General features: G+C 38.6%; 1 protein-coding gene across 4 annotated transcripts in view; it reads left to right on the top strand.

Annotated features, from left to right (window-relative positions):
• LOC100718210 (NXPE family member 3-like) overlaps positions 1-17,972 on the top strand; it is a 37,680-nt gene extending 19,708 nt beyond the window's left edge. For all 4 annotated transcript variants that reach the window (XM_023565130.2, XM_063234202.1, XM_063234204.1 and 1 more), the window contains 3 exons: positions 1,671-1,750; positions 7,693-7,905; positions 16,516-17,972. In XM_023565130.2, the coding sequence (XP_023420898.2) occupies positions 1,671-1,750; positions 7,693-7,905; positions 16,516-17,048 (826 nt within the window). In that variant the 3' untranslated portion in view covers positions 17,049-17,972. The remainder of the gene's footprint in view (positions 1-1,670; positions 1,751-7,692; positions 7,906-16,515) is intronic.
• The last annotated feature ends 9,545 nt before the right edge of the window (positions 17,973-27,517 follow it).

Here is a 27,517-nt window from a genome sequence, read left to right as displayed (position 1 = left end):
GCAATCCCAGCACCGCCAGAACTGGAATCCATTAATTCTAGAGACAGCACTTCATTCATTTGTGCAACGAACACTTACTAAAAGATGCTCAGTAGCTATTTGTCTAATTTTAACACTTCTCAGCAGACAGTAGTTTTACTGTGTTTTTAAATTTCTTGATTTGAGCATTCAAAATCAACTTTATGAAAGTGTGATTTACAGGTTCTCAAGTGTGCATGTTTCAAGTGTGCATGTCAGTACATTTTAATGAGCACGTACACTAGAGTAACTGCTGCGACAGTGAGGACATAGGATAGTTCCAACTCCCAAGAGTTCTCTTGTGCCCTTCACAATCAATTTCCTCTACCAGGCTCCAGGCACAGGCAAACGCTGATTTGCCGTCTGACAGTAAATATCAGTTTGTCTTTTCTAGAATCATGACTAGAATTCTAGATTTATTTCCAGGATTGTCAATGAAGTCATAAGTATACACTCCTCTGGCTCCCTCTGCTCAGTGAAATGTTCTGGAGATGCAGCCTGCTGCTGCTAGGTGTCAGCGGTTCTTTCCTTTCATTCCGGAAGAACGTTCTGCTGTATAGATATACCACAGGTTGTTTATCCATTTGCTTCTTGATGAACATTTGAGTTTTTTTCCAGGTTTGGGCCATTATGAATAAAGCTTCTGCTAATCTTGATGTATAAGACTTTTGTAGACAAACATTTTCATAGTAGGGAAATATCTATGCACTGATTTGTTTGTTTGTTTGTTTTGTGGTACCGGGGATCAAACTCATGACCTCACACTTCACAGGCAGGCACTTATGCTGCTGAGCTAAATCCCCAGCCCTGCATTTTTTTATTAATAGATTTTTTAAAAAGTTTTAGATTTACAGAGAAGTTGAGCTGATGCCACAGAAAGTTCCCATTTTCTCTTTCCTCTACTGTTCCTCCTATTTTTCACATCTTGCATGATTGTGGTTTATCTGCTATAATTCATGAGCCAGTATTAACACATTAATGATAACCCCAGTCCACTGTTTATTCACATTTCCTCAATGTTTACCTAATGTCATTTATTTCTTTTCCAGGATTCCATTTGAGTCACCATAAATTTAGTTATCCTGATTCCTTAAGCTTCTCTGGGCTGTCACAGGTTTTCTGACTTTTTTTTCTTTAAGTGTTCTGGTATTTTGGGGCAATGTCTTGCCATGTGGTTCAGACTGGCCTTGAACTCACTGTTTAGCCCAAGCTGGCATCACACATGCAGATTCTCTTGCCTCAGACTTCTGGGTGCTGGGATTACAGTGTGTGCCACATCTGGAAGCTTCTCTGAATTTCTTTATCTTTGATGATCTTGACAGTTTTGAGAAGTGCTGGTTAATTATATAGTTGGATTCACTTTCATTGGAATTTGTCTGTTTTTGTTCTTATACCAGGGCTGTATGTCTTGGGAGGGACATCCCAAAGGTAAACTTATATTTTTATTAAGCCACAAAATAAGATTCTTATGTTCCTCCAATCATTCTTTTCTCTGTTGTAGTTGTGTCAAGTTATCGATGTGATAATTAGATTGCAATGACCTTGTTCATTTTTGAAGTGAGGCAGAATAAAGGTCAACAGTCAATCATCACACACCCACAGCTTAACTTCACCTGGTCACAGCCCTCAATGCAGCTGTCCTGTTTCTCTAGGAATGTGACAGACCAACTGCTCTCTCAGGGCATTTCTCCTATCCTGGTCAGACCTGCAGCCACAAGCAATACCACTCTGGGTGAGTAGGGCTGGCATGTGCTAGGGTGGGGTGGTAGTAGACCTAGGTGGCTTCAGTTCCTTGACTGAGAGGGTGGATACTGTAGAGGCCAGTGGCATGGACCATAATAACAGACTTCCACAATTCAAAGGCTATCCCTGCCCATCACAATCCTTTTTTAAAATCACTTTCTTGAGTCATGATTGACACAGAAATTGCACATATTTAATATATACAACTTGATGAGTGTGATGTTAAGTGTACATCTGTGAAATCACCATCATTAACTCTATAAGGTTATCCATGATTAACTTGCCGGTAATTTTAAACTGCAGGTTGACATGGCTGATAAACGGACCAAGAGTAACTACAGTTTAAGTTTCTAATGGTGAATAATGAGTTCAGTTCTTTTTTGAAGATTTACTACGGTGCAGATCATTTTAAATTTTGTTACATCAGTTGTCTAAACTAGATATTAAAATATTTGTGGGCAGGAAACTTTCTGTTATCTGCAAGAATGCTACATATTGCACAGGTAACTGGTTGATATTTCATACCACGTATGTGTAGAAGTGTTTTATACTTGAGGGAAAGTATATGCTTCCTTACACTACTGTGGTTATAAGACATTTTACATTAAATATTTGCTAAATATTTTTAAATGTCTGTTAAGAAGGAAGGAAAAAAGGAAGAAAGGAAAATATTATATATATGTTGGTAAACATATATAAATGTATATGTATATTTATGCAAGATCGATAACTATACAACTCATCTCTCAGTTTATCAAAAACAAGAGTTTGTGCTGTCATGGTTTGAGTATTTTTGTGCCTGGATCTTGTAACCTGAACAACTACTTCTAAGAGAACAATATGCAATATAGTAAAAAGTATTAATTTCCTACTGTTTTTCTAAAATTCGGTATCATTTCTACCCATTTTTTCTGGTTTGCTTTTTAAAACAAAATACCTGTTATCTCTGAAAGTTTCCTCTTGCCCTATTTATTTGTTATTGTTTACATAGGATTAAAATACTTAACACAAGATTTGTCCTCTTAGCAAAATTTTAAATATGTAATTCAGTGTTTTGTGCTGTGTAGTTGTCTGCCGGGTTCCCTGTATATCTTGTACAACTGAAAGTTTGTGTTCCTTCACCAACATCTCCCTATTTCCCCTTCATCTCACCGCTTAGCAATCATTATTCCACTCTCTGGTCCTGGGAGTCTATTTTACATTCCTCCTGTGGTACTTGTCCTTTAGCTTATTTCCTGTAGCATAATGTCCTCGAGGCTCATTCATATTGTTGAAGGGGAGCGTTTAAAGCTGTTACTTTTCTAGCTACTTTTAATGAATAATTGACGAATAAAATTGTATACATTTAAGGTATACAATGTGCTATGGTATGTGTATATGTTATGAAACAATTAGTACAATTAAATTAGTGAGCACATTCATCACCTCACACACTTGCCTCATTTTTGTGTCCTCGGGTGTGTGTGTGTTTGATTGATAGAGACTCTTAACCTATCAGCTCTTAGAAAATTTCAAGTATACAACTGTAGTCTCCAGGGTGTGCCTTAGATCTCCAGAACTTATTTCTTTTATAATCCAAAGTTCATAAGTTTTGGGTGTTTCCCCCTCATCTCAAATGCCTGGAAACCACTGTTCTATTCTGCTTCTGAGTTGAGTATTTAGATGTTACTTATAAGGGCATCATGCAGTATCTGTCTTTGTCTGGCTTCTTTTACTTAATGTAATGTTACCATGCTCCACAAATGGCAAGGTTTCCTTTCCTAAGAGTGAAAAACAAGGGCCAGGGATTGAGCTCAGCGGCATAAGCACCTGCGTGGTGAGGCTGTGAGTTCAGTTCCCGGTACTAAAACAAAAGTGGATAATACTCCATTTTGTGTGCATGTGACATTTTCTTTCTCCATTCTTTCATTGAAGGACACTCCGTTGTTTCTTGTCTTGGCTGTTTTGAATAATGCTTCAAGAATATGGGAGTGTAGATAATATCTCTTTAAGATTCTGGTTTCAATTCATTTGAGTATAACCCCAAAATTGGGATTGCTGCATCATATAGTATTCTATTTCTATTTTTGTATGTGTGTGTGGTACTAGGGATTGAACTCAGGGTCTTGTACATGCTAGGCAAGCACTGTACCACTGAGCTACGTCCTCAGCACCCACCAGTAGTTGTTTGAGAATCTTCCCATCATTTTTTAAATTTGAAATCTTTGTAGGCACCTGCATGCAATATATAAGGACTACATCTCTTGTGTGGACTCAGCCCACACACATAACATATTTTAACTATTTTTCTGGCCCCTTCTCTTTCTCTCCCCTTCCCTCCCCCTCTTCTCTCCTCCTGTCTTCATCTTTTAATCCCCTCATTATTTTTTTCAAAATTTTATTTTAAAGAGAAAAACCCCCAAAATTTCCAAACAAGTTAATAGAAGTGTAACAATGGTTAATATATTACATGTATTACAAGATACAGGTATTTAATTGTCCAAACAATATTAGCACAAACCTTTCCTTCTCAAGAATTAAGAGAAATTAGTAGTACAACTCTCTTCCCCTCACTATTCTTTTTTTTTTATTTAAGGAGAAAAGAAAAGAAAGAAAAAAAAACAGTGAAGGGGTACAAGTTATACAGATTTACAGGAGAAAAAAATGCGCAGTAGGCAATCACTAGTTAATGGATTACATATTGCCATCTTAGAAATAATTGTTCAACTCACAAAATTAAAGCTTGTAGAGTGGACATTCCAACAATGATACTGCAAACAGTTCTGTTCAATGATCCAATAAAACTCTGTGATATCATTTTCTATCTTATACATTTAAATATACATGCAGTTATATAGTTTAGAGCACTTTCTTTTCCTCTCTTTTGTACAATGACTATTACACATTTTGGGTTTCATTGTTCCCACGGTTCTTATTGCTTTTTTGGAAGAGAGTAAAACCAAATGTGACATAACAGAACAGAGTCGGTCAAGTCAAAAGGGTGGACATAATAGATAATATAAAAACATAATACAAGGTGATCAACAATGGTTACCATAATGCCTCCCGCTATTTCTAATAGAATTGCCTATATCATTAGTTGTTATACAATTGAACAAAACCGTAAAGAATAAAACCGACAAAACCAAAACATTGGAGATATTGTAGGTCTTCAAGAGTAGATAAAAGTCAACGAGAATGGGCGTTATAATGAATCTCATTATCTTCTCAGCTGATGCCTAAACTTTCGAACCTGATACTATCCAGCAAAACAGAATAGAGGAACCTCAGTCAAAAACAAGATGGTGAGAGTAATACAGGGCTTCAAATCGAGATAATAGAAAGTCAAAGTGGGTTACTATATTATATCCTGCTATATTTTTCCCTTTAATTAAATGGATAAAAATAAAAAAGTAAATAATGGAGTGGAGATTGAGAAAAAAGAGGGCATAACAGCGAAACAGGGCAGATCAAAACATAACCATTTAAGCAGAATAGTGTTTCACCACCAGATAATCCTGACCCAAAAATAGTTACCATATTGACTCCCTCCCTGAAGTCCTTGAGTACAACTTCATATACTGTAGCATTAAGTATATCAAAACAATGTAAAACCATTTAAGAGAATGACAGCATTATAGAGTATTTAGAATCGCCTAACAGAAAATGAACAATGGTCTCTGTATAATCTCCTTGTCCTTAAAAGGTTTTTGCTTATACTATCATACATAACAAAATCCAATAAGATACAACCTGTTTAGACCATTGGAGACAGAAGAACAAAAGCTAGATGAGACTTCAAAACAAGATGGTACTAAATCAGCATTACCTATTAAGATGTCATTTTCTCCAAAAAAAGCTGTTCCTATCATCCAATCTTCTCTGTCTCATTTCTGTTGAGCTCTTTTTCTGTCAGTAGCTGTCAGTTTGTCTTCTTCATTTTGTTCTCTGCTCCATTCGTTGTGGCCTCCCCGCCACTATTTCTGGGTTCTTTGTATTTTTCTTTTTTTAGAATATCCTGCAATACTTTCTGTAGGGTTGAATTGGTGGTTGCAAATTCCCCCAGTTCCTCTTTATCCTGGAAGCACCTCGTTTTTCCATCAATTTCCAGGGACAGTTGTGCAGGATATCTCAATCTTGGCTGGAGATTATTATCTTTCAAAGCTCGAATTATTTCTCCCCATGCTCTTCGTGATTTGATGAGAAATCTGATTTGTGAAGAGAAATCTGCTGTAATTCTGATGGGTATTCCCTTGTAAGTGATCTGTTTCTTGTCTCTTACAGCTTTTAATATTCTGTTCTTGTATTGAATTTCTGGAATTTTTATTATTATATGCCTGGGTGTTTCTCTGTTAGGGTTATAGGTAGCTGGGGTCCTGTATGCCTCATACATCTGAGTATCTTTACCTTTTGCTAAATTAGGAAAATTCTCCTGGATTATTTCTGTGAGTAGCTTTTGTAGTTCACTTGTTTGTGTCCCTACTTCTTCTTTTATGTTCTTAATCCTTAAGTTATGGCTCCTCTTATCATCTTCTTGTCTTTGTATTATTGCTGTGTGTTTCTTTGTTATTTTTAAGAAGTTTTTCATTTCATTCTCCCATGTTTCAAGTCTGCCCTCCAATTCAGATAGTCTGTCCTTAGTTTCTTTCAAGCTGTTATGCCAGTCTTGGATAGACTTCTTAATTTCTTGATAGTCTCTTTGAACCTGCTTCACATACTCAATGCTTTCTCTGTTTTCTCCATCAAACTATTCTCCCCTCTTTTTCTGTTCTTCCATTCCACCATCTGCTTTTTCCTGGGTGGTGCTTAGCATTTCTCTAACTATTCTGCATACTTCTAGCTTCAGGTCATTGATAACTTCATTCCTGAATTGGTCTATGAGGCTCTCTAGATGGCGCTTAATGTATATTGGTGCGGTGTCTACTATTGCCTGTTTCTCAGGATTGGGGGCCGAGGAGCCTTTTTTGTTGCTTCCCTTCCCCATATTTTCTGTTCCTTATAAAATGCAATCTTACATAGGAGGCCCGGCTTCCCTGCCTGTCAGCCACAGCCTGATCAAATTGCGCTGGCTAGTTGTTCCCGCCCACCGCTGTGCCCCAGGGAGTTGCGGAGGAGGCAGCCTACGCGGGAGTCGGTCGCTCCTCCAGGCCACCGTCAGGCTCTGGGATCTGGGTTAGGCCAGCCTAGGGAGTCCGCCAGCAGCGTCACTCAGGCCAGGCACCTTTCACCAATCCCGTCCGAGAGGGGAATGTGCGGCTGGAGTTGTCACCGCGCCCTGCTCTTACAGGACTGCCCGAGCCCAGAAAAACCTCCGCTGGAGTCAAACTGTGGTAGGGGATCAGTTTCTTGCTCACCTCGCCACCAGTCAGTTTTCCTCCTTGTCCGTCCTGTTTCCGACTCCGTTCGCAGACTCCCGTTTCCAGAGCTCGGTGCGTCTCTCCTTGCCGAGCCGCTGTGGAGGCAGCCAGCCGCCGGGCGGCGGGAAATCCAAACCACGGTTTCCAATGGCGCGGGGTCGAGCCTCCACACCGAGATTTTTCTGTTCCTATTTTAGCGCCAGGACTGTATTCTAAGTTAGATTCTCTCAGCCCAGTTCGTTCCTGAGTCAGCAGAGCATATCTCTACTGGTTCGTATCTCCTTAGTCCGCATCATTCCTGGCCTCTGAGCCGAGTCTTTAGAGAGCCTTCAGTAGCTGCTGCTGTCTCTGTCCGCCATGTTCTCAGGAAGTCCCCCCCTCACTATTCTTAATCATGGGCAAATTACTTAGCGTTTGGTGTCCCAGCATCCTCACTTGTAAGTGGAGGTCACAACACTTCTCCATAGGTTTCATAAAAGACCAAATGAAATACAGTGTGCAAAGCACGTGGAAGAGAAGACCATCTGACATGTTGTAAGAGGCTAATGTTGGCTCCCTTTGTTCAATAGGCTGTTGTGTTTTCTCCGTCCAATAGCCCTGTCCCCACAGCTCCCGTGCTGCCCTGGCCTCCTGTCCCCGAAGCCCTCTGGCTTCTACCATGGAAACGTGTGGCACTCCCTGGCCTGCTCCAGCCGCTCCTTCCCCACCGCGGATAGCATCGTGGGCTGCCTGGCTGGCCGCATCGTCCACATGATGGGGGACTCCACGCTTCGGCAGTGGTGGGAGTATCTGCGTGACACGGTGCCCTGTAAGTGACCACGAGGGATGGGTAAGGCAGTGGAGACCCAGGAAGAAAGAAGTGAGCAGGAGGGGCTTGGAAGGATACAGTCCTGCTTGGTGGGGAGTGGGGCAGGATGTCACCCTTCAAAAGGCAAAGGAGTGAAGAAATCCAGGCTGGGAGGATGCAGCTACTGCCATGGAGCTACCTTCTTGGTTTAGTGAAGCTCAGGTGGCCAATTAAAGCTGTTAAGTAACACAATGCGTGATGACACCAAAAAATCCTTCACTGAGGATCTCAATAAACACACACAGGTTCTTTTTAAAAGTAAAATGTGCAGGGTATTAAGTATTGAGTTCAAACTTTGATCTCCCTGTCTCCGTGTTTTTCTTTTTCCTGTTCCTCCTCCTCCTCTATATCCTCCTCCCTTTTTTCCCTCTTTGCCTGCATGCTGAGCTACATTACGAGTGCTTTTTTATTTTTTTATTTTGAGACAAATTCCTGCTAAATTTCTTAATTTCGCAGCCTGGGATGAGACTTATGATCCTCCTGCCTCAGCCTCCTGAAATGCTTAGACCACAGGCTTGTACCACCACACTTGGCTGTGCACCTCAGTCTTGACTAGTGACTTGTAAGACATGGTAGTTTCCTTAGCACCTAAAAACTTAGTGAGTTCCGAGGAATGTATATGGTTTTCTGAGCCATTGCAAACTTAACAGAACCCCAAATCTTATGTTTATCTAAGTAGTAAATGTTAATGGAAAATAAATCTATCACATATTTGTGAGTAAACTCTTCATGCACCTAATGTGGAAAATGAAAATAAACACTAAGCTTTTAAAGCAATTATATTAAGTAAAAGTATGCTCCAACCATCTAAGACTTAGTACAAAGATGCCATAAATGTTGGGTTGCTGGTGGTGGTGCGAAGCTCACTGGTAGCAGGTTTGCTTAGCATGCGTGAGGACCTGATTGCAATCCCCAGCAAACAAAAAAGGTTTGATTCACAAGAAAGAAGTGAGAAAAGCTACCCAAATTGCCAGATAGACTGGTGCAATAAGCTTTATAAACTCCATTCTTAAGCTGTCAACAAGAATAATGTTAACGATGATCAACTGATTTTTGTCTCTAATTTCAGATAGGAAGTTCAGATTTGATTTTAAAATACACACACACACATGCACACGCATGTGTGGGTGCATGTGTGTGTGAGTACGGAATTCTTCTGCCTAGTCCTATCTGCCAGAGAGGCAACATTGTGAAAACGATGATGTGTCCTCCCTTGTTTGCCAGGTCTGGCATGGTGCAACTTCTGGCTCATCCTTAAAGTCAAAATGACCTTGAAAGGTAGACATTCACAACAGATTCAGAATGTGAAGCCAGCCATGACAGTCAAGGCCTTTTAAAAAGAGGCAAATACTTGGGATAAGTGCATTTAGAGTGAGGGGGATTATCTTGAGGGTGATTACTAGCAATGTGTCTTTTACTGTTTTGGGAAAATTTGTTTTATTTTGTTTTTTGGTGAGACAGGGTCTTTCCATTCAGTTTAGGCTGGCCTCGAGCTCACTATGTAGCCCAGGCTGACCTGACACTGACAGTAGTCCTCCTGCCTTAGCTTCCCAAGTGCTGGGATTGTAAGCATACACCACGCTGCCTGGCTTCTAATATTTTTTAAAATGAAACATTCTCTGTATTTTTGTATCATTTCATGTTTCATTTTTAAAAATAATACTGCCAACAGTTCTTCACACTAGCACCGCTTCGTAGTCCCACCATCGGTACATTTGTCTTCTTACTATTCTGCATCATTTTTATGCTGGCTGCTTTCAAACCCTTGCCAGAGCATTTCAGCTTCTGGGTAATGTTGGTGTTGTTCCCTGTTGATTTTCTTTTCTGGTTCAAGTTGTAATTGCCCTACTTCTTAGTGTAGTGTGTGATTTTTCCATGCATACTGAACATTTGCCCTAGCACCCTCCTAGGTGGCAGGAATATAGCAGTAAACAACAACAAAATTTAATGCAATGTTCCTATTACCTTGGTCACTTTGCTCACTACTGAGACACAATCCTGGACACCCAACCTTACAGAGAGTTTTATTCTGGCTCAGTGTCAAAAGTTTCAGTCCATCGTAAGCAGGCTTAAACCCAGGGACGGTGTGGGGAAGGGTCTGCCAGGGAAGAGGGCTGCTCACACCATGGGAGAAGAAAACACAGATCAAAGACAGGAGCCAGGTCAGGCCTCTCGTGACCCAGCTCTTCTAACCAGACCCACCATCTAACACACGTCAGCTCTGAACTCATACCTGGATTAATCCAGACAGGTAAGTGCACTCATGATCCAGTCACTTCCAACAGCCCCACTTCTCAACACACAAGGCCTTTGAAGATCATCCTCGATGTGAACCGTAACACCTACCTCACCGTGCATAAACTAGTAGAAAGACTTAGAAAAACAACTAGCAAAAGAAATATTCACACAGAGAATGAAAATTTCCATGGGAAAAAATAACCTGTCTGGAGTTGGGTGTGATTGTATACACCTGTAATACCAGTAATCTGGGAGGCTGAGGCACAAAAATCTCACATTGGAGGTCAGCCTGGGAAAGTTATTGGCTTACCAAGATCTTGTCTCAACCTGAAAGACACAAAATGGCTGTGGGTGTAGCTCAGTGAGCAAGCCTTGGGTTCAATCCTCAGTACCACAAAAAAGTGTTTTAGACTAAATTACCAATATCATGACATTTCATATTGAGTATTTATGCAAAAGTACTTTTTTAAATAAATATTTCATATGGAACCAAAATAAGAGGATTACACCTAACAAGATGAATAATAGTCCCTTCAATTGAAGGAGCTATTGACTTCATCAACTTTTCTCAATTCTCCTTCAAAAGCCTGTATAATTTTCCTAAATGTTTAATTTTTTTTTAAGAACAATAGGTTCCCGGCAAAACTGAGAACAATACAGGGATTTCCCATATACTTCCCTCCTCTGCACGCATACATATCTTCCCACATTAAGAACATCTTCCCCCAGAGCAGTGCATTCGTTATACTGGAGGAATCTACCTTGTGACTGAAGGATGAATCTGTCACTGTGACCCATCACAATTGTCTAAAGTCCAAGGTTTACATCAGGCTTCACTCTTGTGGTGTACCTTCTCTGGGTTTGGATGACTGTCTGGTAACATGTTTTTACCATCATGGAATCAAGTGGAGTATTTTCCCTGCCCTGAGAACATTTTCTCTTCCTTTTACCCTTTCTTCCCCCTCCTTCCCTTCTTGCCACACACTGATCTTTTTACTGTTTCCATAGTTTGGCCTTTTTGAAAGCTCATATCATTGGAATCATTTATGTAAGGCTTCTCCAGGGTAACTGTTGATTTAGTAATGTGCATGTAAGTTATTCAGTGGTTTGATGGCTGGTTTCTTTATAGCCCTAATAATGTCCCACTGTCTGGATATACCGTTGTTTCTTTACCTGCTCACCTACTAAAGAACATTGTAGTTGCTTTCAAATTTTGACAATTGTGAGTAAACCCTGCAGCACACTGGGAAAGGGTAATATCTGATTGCCTGTCATCAGTGACAGTGAGACTGCCCAGGTGAACACATAAATTCTTGGCTCTGCCATAGCACCATCACGTTTTCCCCTTAGGAACAGAGAGGAAGCTATGCAGTATTATTTTGGCACAGTGTGAAGTATAATAAATTCCCATTAACTATGCTCATAATGATTTTAACCCAGTGATTATTATTGCTTGAACCATTTAGAAACTGTTGCAAAATACTGATTTTATGACCCTTTTGTTTTCTCTATGTTTATTTAGTAGACTTATTTTGTAAAATAATTCATTCATTAACTTGGTAACAGGTTATTCAAAAACACATAATTCTTTCTGGAAATGCAATGTATATAGTTTCTCGCTTTCCCTCGCCTTTTTTTTTTTTTTTTTTTGAGACAAGGTCTCACTATGTAGTTCAGGGTGGCCTTAAACTCACATGTAGCCTAAGCTCGGTTGGAATCCTCTGTGATCCTCCTGTGTGCTGGGATTACAGACATGCACTATATTCCCTTTTAATTACCAATTTAAAAAGAAAAGAGCTGGTTTCAGAGTTGCTTCATATGGCAACAAAATATTTTATCTTTTCTGAGTGTCATTGTGGACACATGGATTTTTTATAAATTCAAGGTAATTGAGTCAGTACCATCATTATTTTCTCTAATGTTCAAATTTTCACAATGTTTGCCAAATGGGCACTTGTTCCTTTACGGAAGCAACTTTAACTTTAAAGCTTTCCTTGGTTTCTGGCACAAAGTGTCCCAGACACACACTGTACCTCTTTACCCCCAGACTTGGAATCTGTCGCTTCTCTACCGAGAATTGGAAATGTGTATCTGGGCACAATAAGTACTTATTATTATAGGGTAACATATTTTTAGGTTATTCCACAGACAAAAGATATAGGGAAGTGATAGATACATAGATAAAACTACAAATTACAGCTTTCATTGGATCTCTTTGTTTTTTTGCTTGTTTGCTGTCGTGCGGATTGATCCCAGGGTATGTCATAGAAACAAAATATGCAATCCTCAAAATTAAGGAAGGAAAAGTTTATTTAGCTCACAGTTTGTGGAGGTTTCAGTCCATGTTTGGCTGGCTCTGAGACAGGGTGATTAATGGCAGAGATCAATAGTTCATGCAGCAGAAAACATAAAAAGCAACAAGAATAAAAGAAGAGAGAAACACATGACAGGAGACCCTTCCTGTCCCTTATATTGTATGTAGGCTACTCACCAGAGGAGGGGTATAGCACTCGCACCCATAATCCCAGCATTGGCTCATGAATCAAGCACAAATTCTAGAAATCTGCCCCCACACCTGCATGAGGCTTTCAGGGGACATCCAGACACAAAATATAACACAGGGCCTTAGCCGGCAGCTCCATCCCAAGCTATTTTTAAATATATATATTTTTTTAATTTGAGAGAGGGTGTCACTAAGTTCCTAAATTGCCCAGTCTAGGCTCCAAATTTTGGTCCTTCTGCCTCAATTTCCCAGAGTTCTGGGATTCGGTATGTGACCTACATTTTAGAATCTGTGTTTATTTATTTGAGCATGTATTTGCATTTCATTTCTCCTACCTTGAAAAACCTAAGAACTTTTACCTATTTCCTGCATCTGACCATATTTATAAAGCATTATCCAAGCAACAATAACACTACCAAAAATAACAATAAAACTGCTGGATGATATTAAAGTTCCCTTTATCAACGAGTATGGTAGTATGAAAAGACTTCAAAAGCTTACTTAATGAAGCTTTCAGGGCTGGGAATTTAGCTCAGTGGCCTACATGCCTGCCTGGCAAGCGTGAGGTCATGAGTTTGATCCCTGATACCACCAAAATTAAATAAATATATAAATAAATAAAAAGAAGCTTCCACTGGACAAACAAAAAAGGGAAACCCTGGGAACATCAATGAAGGCAGTAACTACTGATTTAAACACAACAGATGTGTCTAAATCCATTATAATTATAGCACTTTGGGAAATTTTAGGCAACTGAGTCATTATTTTAAGAACTGATAAGGAAAGTAAAAGCATACAGTCTTTCTTCTCTTTCGTATACGACTGAATAGCAAATTTCTTTCTATAAAAACATTCCAGCTTAAATACAGAAGTAATGATAACACTAGACATTGAAAATTCTGTAATTGATGGGTCTAAAAGGATTATCTATCTATCTTTTGCAAATGGAAAGGGACTAAGAGATGGAGGGAGGAGCAGGGAAGAGAGAAAAAGGTAAAGTAAAAATAATTAAAATGTGTTATGTCCTTCTGCTAACTTCCTAGTAATGAATGTAATCATTTTGTACTGATGTATAATGTACTAATATAATTTTTATATAAAGTACTAATATAAATTTTATAAAATATAAAAAATTGAAATAGTTATCAATGTATGCTCCTATCACAAAAAAGCAGAGATATTTAGACACTGCATGCCTGCTGATGAAAGGATACAGCCATCATCCATGAAGTTCTGACGTACAAAATGAAATGTGAGCCAGCCATCAGTAATCCCAGCATTCGGTAGGCTATCAGCAGAATCACCATGAGTTTGAGGCCCACCTAGGGTACTCACTAGGTAGTGAGTTCAAGGTTAGCCTGAATTTCATCGACAGACTCTGTCTAAAAAACAAAAAATTACAAATGATTTAAATTATGTATATTTGCTAGTCAAAATGCAAATATATTACAAATCAGTAATAAAACATTCTTGATAGGAATATCATGTTCATAGATATCTCAGTGAAAATCTAAGTAGCTACATATTTCATATACTCAATTAAAATCCCAGCAGGAATTTTTTCCCTGAAATTTCAGTTTATTGAATAAAATATATGGAAATGTTAAAACATTAAAAAAATGTTAAAGATGTACCTCGAGTTCAGTGCCCAGACACAAAGACACACACACACACACACACACACACACACACACACAACACACACACACTGAACGTTTTTTGCCAGCCACCCTTGTTGGTCCATATTCTTGTCAACATTTGACATTAGCATTTATAAATTTGGGCAAAAATTATGGGTACATAGTAGTGGCTCAATGATTTTATTTCAAATTTCTCTTGTTATCTATGAGAGAATGTCTTTTATTTAAATTTTGGATACTTACTGTTTGATAACATTGATTGAGCAATCTTTCCTGTCTGCATAGCTCTGCAGTGAATAAATCATCAATCAGAGGTTCATTTGTTGGCTTGTTTAGGAGTTGTCTATTCTGTTTAGTGAATCCACTTCTTTGTACAGGACCCACACCACCCATACGATTATATATAAATAATTATAGATTCCTAGTGGACAAGAATCCTTTAGAATGGTCTTATCAGATTTGTTGACTTTTAATACTTCCATATGTTTTATTCAATAAACTGAAATTTCAGGAGGAAAAAATTCTCCCTGGGATTTTAATTGATTACATGAAATTTATAGTTACTTTGATTTGCATTGAGATATTTATGAACATGATGTTTATATCAGGAATATTTTCTGATTGATTTATAATTTATTTGCATTGTGAGTAAATTTAAATATTTGTACCTTTATGATATTTACTTTTGGGCCCAGGATTTTGTCTGTGCTGTTAATGTCTTACCCTTCCAATCTGGGTACCATCCAGGAATGGGTTGAATAATTGAGGCAATGAGAATTGAACCCAGGACATTCCAACTGAACTAAAACCTTTGCTCTTATTGTAACTTTTTGCTTTGAGAGAGAATCTTCCTAAATCATTAAGTTACCTAAGCTGGGCTTGAACTTAAGATCCTCCCACCTCAGCCTCTCAGGAGCCAAGATTACAGGCACACACCACCATACTTTTCCTTGCTTAACTGCTCTATCTAGGACTTCCTGTCTACTGCTCTGGCCAGGACTTCCAGAAATCGTTACTTTCATTCAATGAACTCTGTTTTTCCTTGGGACAAACATTAAAACCACAAACAGAATCTTCATAATACTGCCTGATCTGACTCTGCCTGTTTCTCATCTCATGTCAGTTATTATGTTCTAGAACATTAACAGTCTTTCAATCTCTCATACCCAAAGTTTCTAGCTGTAATGGGAACACCTGTCTCTCCAAAGAGACTGTATGTGCATGGGAAGAGACTTCAGTGTCCCTTTAGTCATTGTATATGCAAGTATCAAAACAGTGCCCATGAGATAGATGAATCTCAATCTGTTGCTGTGGAATATTTTTACATAAATATGAGAGTAATTGAAAACTGAACTAAAGTTAGATGCAAGAATTAAATGCTGAGACCCTTAATAATGAAGAATGAATGGGACTTGAATGATTTGACTTTTAAGACACAGAGAAACAACAGATTTGACAGAGCTCTTCTCCATGAAAACTTGAAAAGAAAAAGATGAAACTTTGGGAAGTCACTCAAATGATAGATAACTGGTGCTGGGGAATGACGGGAGTTCAGGAAATAGCAAAATTTGTGTAAAAGATTATAGCTTCATTTTATCCATATTGCCTTCAAGGCAACAGGGAAATATAAGAAAATGTTAACTGAGCACTAGAAATGTGGAATCACAGCTCAGGAAGCTAACAGCTCTTAGACAGGAAACATTCCTAGAAGTGAACAAGTTCCATACAGGTAGCTTGTAAAGAAAAGCAGCTGACAGGGACACAATTTTAGAGAATGCTTTCATTTACAGAGTAAAGGAAAACATGAAGCAAATTATTAAACCGGGAAGATAGAAAACCCTGGGGTAATATAAAGGATAACAGTTTCCAGGAGAGAACTCTCAGCATACAAAAGTCAAATGCTGCACAGGTTCAAATGCAAAAAGGGGGTGTGTAGAGCTCAGTGGCAGAGCATTTGCCTAATATGTTGAGGCCCTGGGTTTGAAATCTCAGCAACACAAAAAAAGGAAAAGGAAAGGAAAGTGTACAGGACTTCCGGTGGATTAGTGACGTCCATGGGGGAGAGGCATTAGGCTTTAGGAAGATAACAGTCCTGTCCTAAGGAACTAGCAGAAACAGAAACTTGTGTTTGTACAAGAGGATGGTACACAGCCCTGTGTTAACTTACGAAATCTGCCTTCCTCCCAACAGCCCTGAAGCCTGTGGATTTACATGTCACATATCATGTGGGGCCCCTGATGGCCGTGGACACGGCTCGGGGCATAGTGCTGCACTGGCGGTTTCACAGCTGGCCTCTGCGCAATAGCCGCACACCAGTGGCCTCCCTGCACTCAGTGGTCAGGGAGCTGACAGGTCTGGCCGGTGGTCCCCACACCGTGGTTGTGCTGGGCTTGGGAGCCCACTTCACCCCCTTCCACCCTTCCATCTTTGTGCGACGCCTGGCAGGGATTCGGGCAGCCGTGATAGCCCTGCTGGCCCGGGCACCCAGTACTCTTGTGGTCATCAAACTGGCCAATACTGGCTACAAGACTGTGTATGACAGTGACTGGCTCACCCTGCAGATGAACCGGCTCCTTCGAGCTGCCTTTTCTGATCTCCGCGTGGCCTTTGTGGATGCCTGGGAAATGACCTCCAGCTTGGCCCTACCAGACAACATCCACCCAGTGAAGCTCATTGTCAGCAATGAGGTGGACCTACTCCTCTCCTTCATCTGTCCCACCTGAGCACTCCGGGTGCCCTGGGACTGTGATCACAGTGTGCCTGGGGCCTGACCACAGAACCTGTAAAGAGGAAGGGTGGAACAACCAACTCACAGTGACGGTCAGAAGAGGAGTGACTCAAGGTTTACCATCTGGCTAAATTCTGAACATTTGGATGACCATCTTTCTTCCACCTGTCTTGCACTACATTGATAAATTTGTAATTTATATAAACAAGAGCATACTTTACATGCATTCTTTTAAATTCCTTTCTTTGGAGAAATTTTTACTGGCTAAATTGCATGTGATGCAGTTATAAGGAGCAGCACAGAGATCCTTGGGCCCTTTGTTCAATTTCTCTTGATGCCATCATTTTGTAAACTAGTTCAGCACCATAACCACGAACAACCCACAGTCCTACTCAGATGTCCCATTTTTGCTGTACTCTTGTTTTTTGTTTTGTGTGTATGTGTTTGGTGTGTGTGTTTTATATTACTGGAGACTGTCTTTGCACTCAACTCCTCCCATTCTGCCCTTTTTAATTTTTTAATTTGAGACATGGACTTGCTATGATTCTAATTCGTCGAGACTGGGCCACCTCCTGCCCAGTCGAGAATTTGCAGTTCTCCTGCCTTAGCCTCCCACAGTGATGGGATTACAGATGGATGCCCCCACATCCAGCAGTTTGCTTAATTTTTGTAATATTGGTTGAACCCAGAGTCTTGTATGTGCTAAACCAGTGCCAAACCACTGAGTTACAACCCCAGCTCCTACTACATTCATGTGTATATACTTAGATTTATGCAACTTTTATCGTATGCACGTTTGTGTTTTATTCTTGAACATCTACTTTGTAAGCTTTGAAAAGGAAAAAAGAAAATACCCAAGAGTTTATCCACACTGACAAGTTTGATGAGAAGACCTAGATAAAATGAGGTTTCAAAAGGAGTATTCTCTTGGTCTAATGGTGATACACAAATAAATTTCCAGATCAAGGGAGCACACATACACATCCAAAAATATTTGGGGGGACTAAGGTACTATAACAAGTAGAGGAGGCACCTGGAAACATCAAATGCCTTTGATTTATGGAGATTTATGGAGAAACCTATACTTTTCTCTGGTCTTAAAGAATTATTCAGAGAAAATTTTAAGGATAAGGGACTGGGGCTGGGGATTTAGCTCAGCTGCATAAGCACCTGCCTTGAAAGCAGGCAGTTGTGAGTTCGATCCCCAGTACCGATAAAAATGAAAAAAAAGACAAAAAAATAAAAAATAAAAGGATAAGGGACTGCTCACATTCAAAAACGATGAAGCATACCAGAAATAAGGTGGCAACAGTAACAGGAAAAAAAAGAGAAGTCAGAAGCATAAACCTACAAAAACTTGAGCTTTTGGATCAACTAAGTTATAATTCAAAAAGAATACTTCAAAACCATGAAACAATTATGATTAACCAGTCTTAATAAAAAGCACTACAGTTGTGTGTTATTGGGAATTGAACCCAGAACCTCACACCTAGTTGTAAATACATGTGACACTAAACCTGGTGGAAGATTATCTCTTTTTTAAAAATTTTATTTAAAGAGGAAAAAAAAACAGTAAAAGGGTACAAGTAATACAGAATTTTGAAAAAATAAACAGTAAGAAATCATTAGCTAATAGATTACATATTGTCATCTTAGAAATAGTTGTTCAAGTTACAAAATTAAAACATACATAGTGGACATTCAAACAGTGAGAATGCAAACAGTTGTGTTCAATGATCCAACAAAAACTTAATAATATGGTCATCGATCTTACACACCTAAACACACTTGCAGTTGTATCCTTTAGAGCACTTTATTTTGTCTCTTTTTTACAATAACAATAACACATTTTGGGTTTTATTACTCCCATAGTTCTTATTACTTTTTTTGGAAGAGAATAAAACCAAATGTGACAAAACAAAACAGAGTCAGTCAAAACAAAGGTCGGACATAGTACATGATGTAAAAACATAACACAAGGTGATCAATAATGGTTACCATAATGACTCTTGAAACCATAAAAAGAATTGCCTATATCATCAGGTATAACAAAATTGAACAAAAAAGTACAGAACAAGACCAATAAAACCTAAACATTGGAGGCATTACAGGACTTCAAAAGAAGTCCTGAATCTTATTGCCTTCAAAGAAGTTGCCCAAGCCCTCAACTTGATGCTATCAAACAAATCACAATAAAATCAGTGAAAACACTATGGTGAGAGCAATACAGGGCTTCAAATCAAGTTTATAGCAAATCAAAAAAGTTATTATAATATATCCTGCTAATTTTTAAAATTTATTTTCCCTTAATTAAAAAATAATAAAAAATAAATTTAAAAATTTATTTTTAAATGGGGAGATTGAGAGGACATAACAACATAACAACACAGGTCAAAACAGAACAATTTAAGCAACATAGTGTTTCACCACAAGATAACCCGACTTAATAGTAGTTACCATAGTGTCTCTTTCCTTGAAATATTTGAATATAACTTTGTATACTATAGCATCAAACGTATCAAGACAGTGTGAAACCATTCTAGAAGATGAAAGTATTACAAGGTATTTAGAAACAGCTAACAGAAAACAAACAATGGTTTCTATATTATCTCCTTGTCTATAAAAAATTTGGTTTATACTATCATATAATAAAACCCAATAAGATACAACATGATAAAACCAATGGAGACAGAAGAACATCAGTTTGGTGAGACTTCAAAACAAGATGATATTAAATCAGCACTAGCTATTATGATGTCTTGTTTACTTCAGAGTAGCTGTTCATGCCATCACAGACAATAAAATCAAACAGCTGAGAATAAAGCCATTCCAATTAATGAGTGAAAACGTTATAAACCTTCTGAGTAGTACTCCATTATACAAAAATACCACAACTTTGTTATCCATTCCTGTGTTGATGGACATTTAGGTTGTTTCCAAGATGTGGCTATTACAAATTGTGCTGCTATAAACATGGGTGCACATATATCAATGTGGCATGATACTTTCAGTTTTTCTGGGAATATGCCTAGAAGTGGAATAGCTGGAACAAATGGGACTCCAATCCCAGCTTTTTGAGAAATCTCCACAATGACTTCCACAATGGTTGCACCAGTCTACACTCCCACCAACAGTGTAGGAGAGTTCCTTCCCCCCCCCCCCACCCGCAGCCTCTTCAGCATTTGTTGTTGGTGGTTTACTTGATCCTGGCCATTCTTCAGGAGTGAGATGGAATCTCAGTATAGTTTCAATTTACATTTCTCTAATGAATAATGAGGATGAACATTTTTTCATGTGTTTATTTGCAATTTGTACTTCTTCATCTAAGAAGTGTATATTCATCTCAGATGCCCATTTTTGGATTGGATCTTTGAATTTTGGGGGTCAGATTTTTTTTAATGCTTTATATGTTTTAGACACAAGTCCTTTGTCTGAGGGACAGTTCACTAAGATTTTTTTTCCCAGTGTGGGTTTTCTTTTCACTATACTGGAGATTTTTTTTGACATGCATAAACTTTTTAGTAAGAGGTTATCCCAGTTTTTGATTCTGGGAGGTATTTCCCATGGGGTTACATTCCTGTTCAGGAATTCTCTAAATACTCCTAGGTCTTCAAGGTTTTACCCAGTTTGTTATCTAATAGATTTATTGTTTCTGTTTTAATATTCAGATCTTTGTTCCATTTAGATTTTAATTTAGTGCATGGTGATAAGCATGGGTCTAGTTTTAATTTTTGGCATATGGAGAACCATTTTTTCCAACACCATTTCTTAAAGAGACTGTCGTTCTTCCAGTGAACATGTTTGGCCCCTTTATCAAAGATAAGGTGGTTGAGTGTGTTTGTAGTTGTGGTTGTATCTTCTAATCTATACCATTGATCTTCGGCTCTGTTTTGATTCTAATACCATGTTGATTTTACTTCTGTTGCTTTGTAGTATAACTTCAAGTCAGGGATTGTGATGCCTCCTGCCTTGCCTTTGCTGCTTAGAGCTATCTTTGCTATTCTAGGTCTCTTCTCGCTCAAGATGAATTTTAGAAGTAATTTCTCTAGATCTATGAGGTATGTTGATGGTATTTTGATTGGGATTGCATTGAATCTGTATAACAGTTTTGGGAGAATGGCCATTTTCACAATATTTATTCTTCCTATCCATGAGCAAACGATGTCCTTACATTTTTTGAGATCCTTTTCAATTTCTTTTTTCAGTGTATTATAATTTTTCCCTGTATAGATCTTTCACTTCTTTTGTGAGAGTAATTCCTCAACATTTCATTTCTTTGGTTGCTAGTGAGAAGGGTGTGTCTTCTCTTATTTCTCTGTTGGTGATTTTGTTGTTAGTGTATAGGAATGCTATTGATTTTTGAAGATTGATTTTGTATCCAGCTACTTTGCTGAATTTATTTATTATATCTAAGAGTCTTTCAATGGAGTTTTGGAGATCTTCTATGTAGAGTACCATATCATCGGCAAATAATTATAATTTAAATTCTTCTTTTCCTATCTTTACCCCTTTTATTTCTCTCTCTTGTCTAATTGCTCTGGATAGTATTTCCAGTACTATATTAAATAGGAGTAGTGATAAGGGACATCCTTGTCTTGTGCCTGATTTTAAAGTAAAGGCCTTCAATTTTTGGCCATTTAGTATGATATTGGCTGTGGGTTTGTCATAGATGGCCTTTATTATAGTGAGGAAAAGACCATCTATTCCAATTTTCTGTAAAGTTCTTATCATAAATGAATCTTGGACCTTATTAAGGGCTTTTTCTGCAATTATAGAAATGAGCATGTGATTCTTACTTTTGGCTTTATTGATATGGTGGATTACATTTATTGTTTTACGTATGTTGAACCATCCTTCCACGCCTGGGATGAATCCCACTTGGTCATGGTGTATAATCTTCTTGATGATTTGCTGCATCCTATTTGCCAATATTTTATTGAGGATTTTTGCATCTGTGTTCATTAGGGAGATCGGTCTATAGTTCTCTTTTATAGTTGGGTCTTTCTCAGGTTTTGGTACTAGAGTAATATTTGCTTACAGGAATGACTTAGGAAAGACTGCTTCCTTTTCAATTTCTTTGAAGAGTTTGAAGAGTGTTGGCATTAAGTCTTCTTTGTATTTCTTGTAGAATTCTGCAGTGAATCTGTCTGGGCCTGGGGTCTTCTGTGTAGGTAAGGACTTAATTATGTTTTCAATTTCATTAATAGAAATTAGGCTATTCAGCAGTTTTTACATCTTCTTGACTTAGCTTTGTACTTCGTGTTTCTAGGAATCTGTCTTTTTTTCTGTTTTATCAAACCTTTGAGAGTAGGAGTTTTTGAAATAGGTGTTGATGATCTTCTGTATTTTTATAGAGTCAGTAGTGGCTTTGCCTTTTTCATTCCTTATTGCATGAATTTGAACTTTTTCTTCCATTTTTTCAATAAGGTTGGCTAGGGGATTATCAATTTTATTTATTCTTTCAAAGAACCAACTCTTTGATACATTGATTCTTTGGATTGTTTTCTTAGTTTCTATTGCATTACTTTCTGCTCTGATATTTTTAATATCCTGCTTCTTTTGGCTTTGGGATTGACTTCCTCTTCTTTTTCTAGATGTTTGAGGTGTAACATCAGGTTGTTTATTTGTATTCATTCTGTTTTCCTGATATGGGAACTCAGTGCAATAAATTTTCCTCTGAGGACAGCTTTCATTGCATCCCACAGATTCCAATAAGTTGTATTTGTATCTTTGATTGCTTGTATGTATTGTTTAATTATCTGTTTAATTTCCCCTGCGACCCAATGATTATGCAAGAATGTGTTATTCAGTTTCCATGTGTTTGTGGATTTTTACAGTATCTTTTATCATTAATTTCTAATTTCATAGTGCTATGATCTGATAACATGCACAGGATAAGTTCAACATTTTGCATTTATTTAAATACGCTCTGTGAGCTAATATACGGTCTATTTTAGAGAACGAGCCATATACTGCTCATAAGAATGTGTATTCTGGAGACAGAAAATGGCGGCTTGCTAGAGGATCGGGCGGAGAGTCTCTCCAGAGAAATCATATTAGAAGCTAGAATATGACAACATGGAGAGGGCCAGACAAATGGATAACGATTCTTATTAACCAAGACAGTGCAGCTGGAGGATTTAAAGTCATGCTGAGACTGTGAAGGCTGAAAACAGGAGGCTGCAAATCCTGTGCCTTAAATCAACAATTTGACCCATGGACCCAACAGGAAAAGCTGTGTTGGCTTTTGGTGACTGCTGGAAACTGAGACCTGAGATCCCGAGAAGCAGCCAGGACTGCCCCGCTGCACCAGAGGAGATCGTGAAAGGCTCTCTAGCTCCAAAGCCGAACACTGAGCACATTTCTGACCATTCCGCACTGTGCTGGGAGTGCATGCTGCGCGGATTTCTGACTGTTCCGCGCCATACCGGGAGTGCATGCTGCGCGGATTCCTGACCGTTCCCCACTGTGCCGGGAGTGCACGCCACACGGGTTTCTGACCGTTCCGCACTGTGCCGGGAGTGCACGCTGCGTGGATTTCTGACCGTTCGCGCCATACCGGGAGTGCACGCTGCGCGGATTCCTGACCGTTCCGCGCCGTGCCGGGAGCGTGGGAAAGGTGGGCGGTGTGGACCCTGGTGAGTACTGGGGACCCCGAGGCTGCTGGGGTTGGCCAGAGAACGTCTTGGAACTGGGCAGTGCCCGCCACCACAGGGACATCAATAACACAGAGTCTGGTGGCAGCCATCTTACAGTTGGGCAGAACCTACAGCTCGGTGGCATCACTGAGTCCCCCTGTAGGGAGGGCTGGTGGAAGGCATCTTGAAATTGGGCAGAGCCTGAGTACGTGTTGGCTTCAGTGTCATACAGAGAGCTAGTGGGAGACATCTTGAATTTGGGCAGTTCTGCTGTTCTGGTGCTCCTGTCACAGAGAGATGTGGAAGAGAACAGCTGGGATTTGGGCAAGACCCTGTACCATAGTGACATTAGTCAGCTGCTTCTGGTACAAAGAGAACCGGCAGTAGCCACTGGGGCTAAACCAAGCCTCTGCTTGGGGCCCAACAAGCATATACAAAATAGTCACAACTCAGTAACAACCAGAAAGTACAGCCTAATTTACGGATTGACTGGCGCAGAGGCTGGAGACTAGCCTGTACCGCCCCTGCATCCCAGCCTACCCCAGATAACAGCAAATTGGGGAGGACAGCAAAAACTCAAGTCAGCATGCTTCTGAAAGACCCTAAGCAATTCGGAGAGGGCCAGAGAACCCCAGGACAGTCTGAAAGAAACCAGAAACATGACAAGAGATAAAAATTTAAAAAAATCTCCAGCTGCCCAACATGAGAAAACAAGCCCAGGAGAAGTAAACACTGAAGAGAACAAGCACAGTAACCATCCAATATTTGACACAGGATCAGCCAAAATTAAAAAATACCTTCATGACCTCATAGATGAATTTAAAGCTGTACCCCTGATTCAAGTGAGACAAGATATAAAGAGATTAATTAAAGAAATGACAAGCCCCACCCAAGAGAACACAGATGGAAGAACTGAGGAAATCAGAAAAGAAAGAGAAACTTCTGAAGAAGAATTTAAACATAACTTAGAATGCATGAAACAGATCCAAAGAGAACACCAGGAAACTAAAAACTCCATTGAACACTGGCAAAATGCCTTGAAAGAAACTAAAGACAGCCTTCTGAAACTTGAAGAGAGATTTTATGGCATATGATCGTGAAAGAAAAAGCCTCTTAAAAATAACGAACCAGAAAGAAGCAATTCAAAAACTAGAAGATGACAAAAAGATACATAACTTAAGAATAAAGAATGTGAGTGAGGAAGCAGGAGCAACCAAAAATGAAATACAAAGAATATTCACAGATATATTAAAGCAAAATTTCCCATATATAGCAAAAAGAAATGATATCCAGATAAAAGAGGCATACAGAACACCAGCTACCTACAACCAAAACAGATCTATGCTTAGACATATAATAATAAAGATTCCAGAAATCCACTAAAAGAACAGAATATTAAAAGCAGCCAAAGAAAAGATGCAGATTACCTACAACGGGAAAACTATCAAAATAACAGCAGATTTATCAACACAAACTCTTAAGTCAAGAAGGGAGTGGGGAGAAATATTGCAAGTCCTGAAAGAAAATGATATGCAACCGAAGCTCATATACCCATCAAAACTCTCTCTCAAAATTAATGGAGAAATAAGATATTTTCTTTTTTTTTTTTTATTTAAGAGGAAAAAGAGAAAAACACAAAACAAACCAAAGCGGCGTAAGGGTACACGCAATACAGAACTACAAACCAAAACAAAACAAAAAAACATAACAGTAAGAAATTACCTGCTAGTAGATTACACACTATCTTCTTGAAAATAGTTCTTCAAATCACAGTATCAAAGAACACAAGGTGGACATTCAAACAGGGAGACTGCAGACAGCTGTGTTCAATGTTCCAAAAACATTGATAAAGTCAGCTATTTAACACCCCCAAACACACTTGCTGTTATATCCGTTAGAGCTCTTTTTCTTTTTTTTTCCCCTCTCTTTTTTACAACAAAATTTACACATCTTGGATTTTATTACTTCTTAGTGCTTATTACTTTCTTTGGGGGGGGGAAGAATACAGTCAAATATGGCAAAACAAAGCTGTCAGTCAATACCAAGGATAGACATAGCACATGGTGTAGAACAGAGTACAAGTTTATCAACAATGGTTATCAACGTTGTCCCTTGTTTCCTTAAAAAGAATTGTCTATCTCATTAGATATTATAAAGTTGGACAAAACAGTAGAGAACAAGACCAATAAAACTTAGGCATTGTAAACATTACAGGACTTCCAAAGAAGACAATAGTCAAACCAGAATGGGGATCTTAGTGAATCTTATTGCCTTCAAAGTAGTTGCCTATGTCCTCAAACTTGATACTATCATACAGAATAGAACAGAGTCTAATCAGCCAAAACAAGATCATGGGAGTATTACAGGACTTCAAAACAAGTTAATAGGAAATCAAAAAGAGTTACTATATATATATATATATATCCTAATTTTTTAAAATTTTTTCCCTTAAGTAAGACAAACACAAGAAATGACTAAATAATTTTTTTAAAGAATAAGGGGGAGATTGAGATAAAACAGGACATAACAATATAACAATAGAGGTCAAAGCATGACTGTTTCAGCAACCTAGTACTTCACCACCATATAACCCAACTTAATAGTAGTTACCATAGTATCTGTATTTTTCCTTGAAATATTTGGATAAAACTTCATATACTCTAGCTTCAAATATTTCCGTATCAAGAAGCCCAGAATAAAGCCTTTCTAATTAATGAGTGAAAACTTTATAAGGCTTCAAGGCCACCTAATGCAGAATCATGATTACCACATATTTTTATATATTTGAATCATTACTTACATTAGGGAAACTATTCGGTATTCACACATGCGAGATTGATTTATTTCACTTATGAGTATGGTCTCAAGCTGCGCCCATTTATTGATAAATATCTCAATGTGATCCTTCTTTATAGCTGAATAATACTCCATTGTATAGAAATACCACAACTTTTTTATCCATTCCTCAGTTGATGGACACTTGGGTTGTTTCCAAGATCTGGCGATTACAAATTGTGCTGCTATAAACATAGGTGCACATATATCACTGTGGTATGATGCTTTTAGTTCTTCTAGGAATATGCCTAGAAGTGGAATAGCTGGAATAAATGGGATTTCCAGTCCCAACTTTTTGAGAAATCTCCAGACAGATCTCCACAAAGGCTGTACCAGTCTACACTCCCACCAGCAGTGCAGGAGAGTTCCTTTTTCCCCACAGCCTCTCCAGCATTTGTTGTCGGTTTTCTTGATCCTGGCCATTCTTTCAGGAGTGAGATGGTATCTCAGTGTGGTTTTAATTTGCATTTCTCTAATGACCAATGATGATGAGCATTTTTTTCATGTATTTATTTGCCATTTGCATTTCTTCATCTGAGAATTGCATATTCATCTCAGATGCCCATTTTTGGATTGGATCTTTGAATTTTGGAGGTCTGAGTTTCTTTAATTCTTTATATGTTTTAGACAAGAGGCCCTTGTCTGAGAGAGAGTTCACTAAAATCTTTTCCCAGTTTGTGGGTTTTCTTTTCACTATGCTGGAGATTTCTTTTGACATGCAGAAACTTTTTAATAAGAAGTGGTCCCAGTTATTGATTCTGGGAAGTATTTCGCGTGCGGTTTGAGTCCTGTTCATGAATTCTTTACCTACTCCTATGTCTCCAAGGTTTCTACCTAATTTGTCTTCCAATAGATTTAGTGTTTCTGTTTTAATATTCAGATCTTTGACCCATTTAGATTTTAATTTAGTACGTGGTGATAGACATGGGTCTAGCTTTAGTTTTCAGCAAATGGAGAGCCAGTTTTTCCAGCACCATTTATTAAAGAGACT

Source organism: Cavia porcellus, unplaced genomic scaffold (genome assembly GCF_034190915.1).
Source record: "Cavia porcellus strain 051 isolate PalLab524CR breed Dunkin Hartley unplaced genomic scaffold, mCavPor4.1 scaffold_23, whole genome shotgun sequence".
Classification (NCBI taxonomy): domain Eukaryota; kingdom Metazoa; phylum Chordata; class Mammalia; order Rodentia; family Caviidae; genus Cavia; species Cavia porcellus.
The sequence above is the reverse complement of the archived record's forward strand: the minus strand, read 5'-3'. Positions and strand labels throughout refer to the sequence as shown.